The 2,272-nt window shown below is 32.1% G+C and overlaps 1 protein-coding gene across 1 annotated transcript in view; it reads left to right on the top strand.

Moving 5' to 3' along the window:
• The window catches only part of LOC116848337, a 26,443-nt gene that overhangs the window by 17,260 nt on the left and 6,911 nt on the right, over nucleotides 1-2,272 (top strand). Inside the window, 1 exon segment of the mRNA XM_032824293.1 lies at nucleotides 2,055-2,164. Within this exon segment, the coding sequence (XP_032680184.1) occupies nucleotides 2,055-2,164 (110 nt within the window).

The raw sequence follows: 2,272 nt of genomic DNA, 5'->3' as shown, positions 1-2,272 counted from the left end.
GGATTATTATGTTTCCTATATCTTATTACAGCAGTAACATAATATATTCCGTATTCATCATGTCACTAGATTTTCACTTTTCCGCCAGCACATTTCACGGCTAACAAGTTCACGTGAAAAGTTTCACGTTTCCACGTTTCGCCGAGTTAGGTGATCACGAGTTCACGTGAAACTTTTCACTTTTCACGTTTCCTAGGGGAAAAGTTACATGATCGCTGCTCTGAGCTGGTTCGAGCTCGGAAGCAATTCGATTTAGTTTTTTTTTACAGTCCTTTATACAGTCCTTTATTGGTGCGAATAAAAATATGTAATATATAAAATAATACGCAGACAAATCCTTTATACAATCGAACATTTTTGTTACAACAATGACTGTGATATATTACAGTAATATTACTGTGATGCGTTTTCGCAGACATTGTAATATTACCGTGATATCTCAGTAGTATTACAGTAATATTTCTGCTACATTTCATTGTAATATTGCGATGGAAATGTGATATTACCGTGATATTATTGTAATATTACATGCTATGTGGATACTCACACAAGTGACACGTCACATACAGAGAACCGCCGCCATTTTCTCGCATGCAACCGGAAACCTTACGCGACACACGTTCGAAACCCTTGTTAGCAACCTAGTTTAATATCTGTATCTAAACCGTACATGATGGGTTTGGTTAGGGTTAGTTTTTTGGGTAGGGGGTGCGGGGGGTGGGGCTCCGCCTCTCCTCTGCGCAACACGTGTACTTTATGCATGTAGTAAGATATCTGTATATAATATATACATACAGAGACAATCGGAAAATTACAGTCCAAATAGTCGACTTCCTTTGTTCATAACTTTTTAATAAAGAGAGATCGCCATCTAAAACCACCAAAACATTACTCAGGAGGGTCACCTTTATCACATATGTGAAGGTCAAGGTCATCGGCGAGATGTCCCTTAATATGCATAATTACCGATTTAATTATTGTAATATTGAAAATAATTTTTGAAATACAACAACTTTTGTTTTATAAATTTTAGAATGATAGTGGGCCATCTTACCCAAAATGTGAGTGAAAGACGGTTATAATAGTACTTATAAACAAATAATGAAAACGAAGATAAAAATGCATGTTATATTACAATTTACATACCTACTTTATGTATCTAACGTTGATCGCGATAGCTTAACTGTAATTTATTCGACGTTACAGCAAGTAGATATATAAGAAATTTTAAAGGTAGTCGAAAATAAAAATATAGTATAATATTCATAATCTTGCTATTTCGAAAAATATGTGCATATATACTACGATAAATATCGATTATCTTTGTGACTGATTACACAAACGCCATGTTTTACAATTATTAGAGAAATTATAGCCTATGGCCATCTTTCCGGTGTGGCCATCATATCCGAGATTACCCTATATTTAACATTTCTTTCAATAATGAATATATAAACAATTTCCTGTGAATAATATATTGTACAATAAGTACATGTTTGTCTAAATCTGTAGTTTTCTGGGGCATTTAGTTCACGTACGAATTAATTAATCTTGACAAACCGGTTTTTTAATTTTTGGTTACTTGTAAGTATACCATATTTAAGTATATCATATAAAATTAATCAAAATGCTTTAGAAAAAATAATTGTTGATAGTCTTAAGTTAATAGTCTTAAATATAAATTGTATAATTCTGGCAATAGTTAAATGTAAATGTAACAGGAATATTAAAAAAAACTAAAGAAAAAAAGTTGGGACGTATACGTCTCACTAACCCGTAAAGGTTTGAAACAATAAACTGACCAAATTTTTAAATTATAAGTTATATTTAGTCTTACAAGAGAGTATTATTCAATAGATGTTCTATAAAAATATCTGAAAGAAGTCTCAAATAAAACGCGTAAAATAAGATGTCCATAAGACGTTTCTTTAATTTGTTGCCACGTTCTGTTTACATAAGTACGGTATCAGTATAGTATATTCAAAAAGGTGAGAATGGTAACAACGTTCCTTTCATATGTATAATTATTTATAATATATTTGCATGTTTTACAGAAAAACTATGGTTACGTCTGCATTTCGAAGCGGAGAAACATTATCCCATTCTTAAATTATGGCTTTTCTCTATACCCGTAATATCTATCCGTCATCCGGATGATCTCGAGGTATTTAAAAGAAAAGAAAGATTTAACGATAAAATTAAAAACAGACATAGTACTTATAAACATAAGTGTGTGTGTGTGTGTGTGTGTGTGTGTGTGTGTGTGTGTGTG

The sequence above is a fragment of the Odontomachus brunneus genome, unplaced genomic scaffold, assembly GCF_010583005.1.
Source record: "Odontomachus brunneus isolate Ranch 3 - 2012 unplaced genomic scaffold, Obru_v1 Obru_scaffold_093, whole genome shotgun sequence".
NCBI lineage: Eukaryota > Metazoa > Arthropoda > Insecta > Hymenoptera > Formicidae > Odontomachus > Odontomachus brunneus.
The sequence above is the reverse complement of the archived record's forward strand: the minus strand, read 5'-3'. Positions and strand labels throughout refer to the sequence as shown.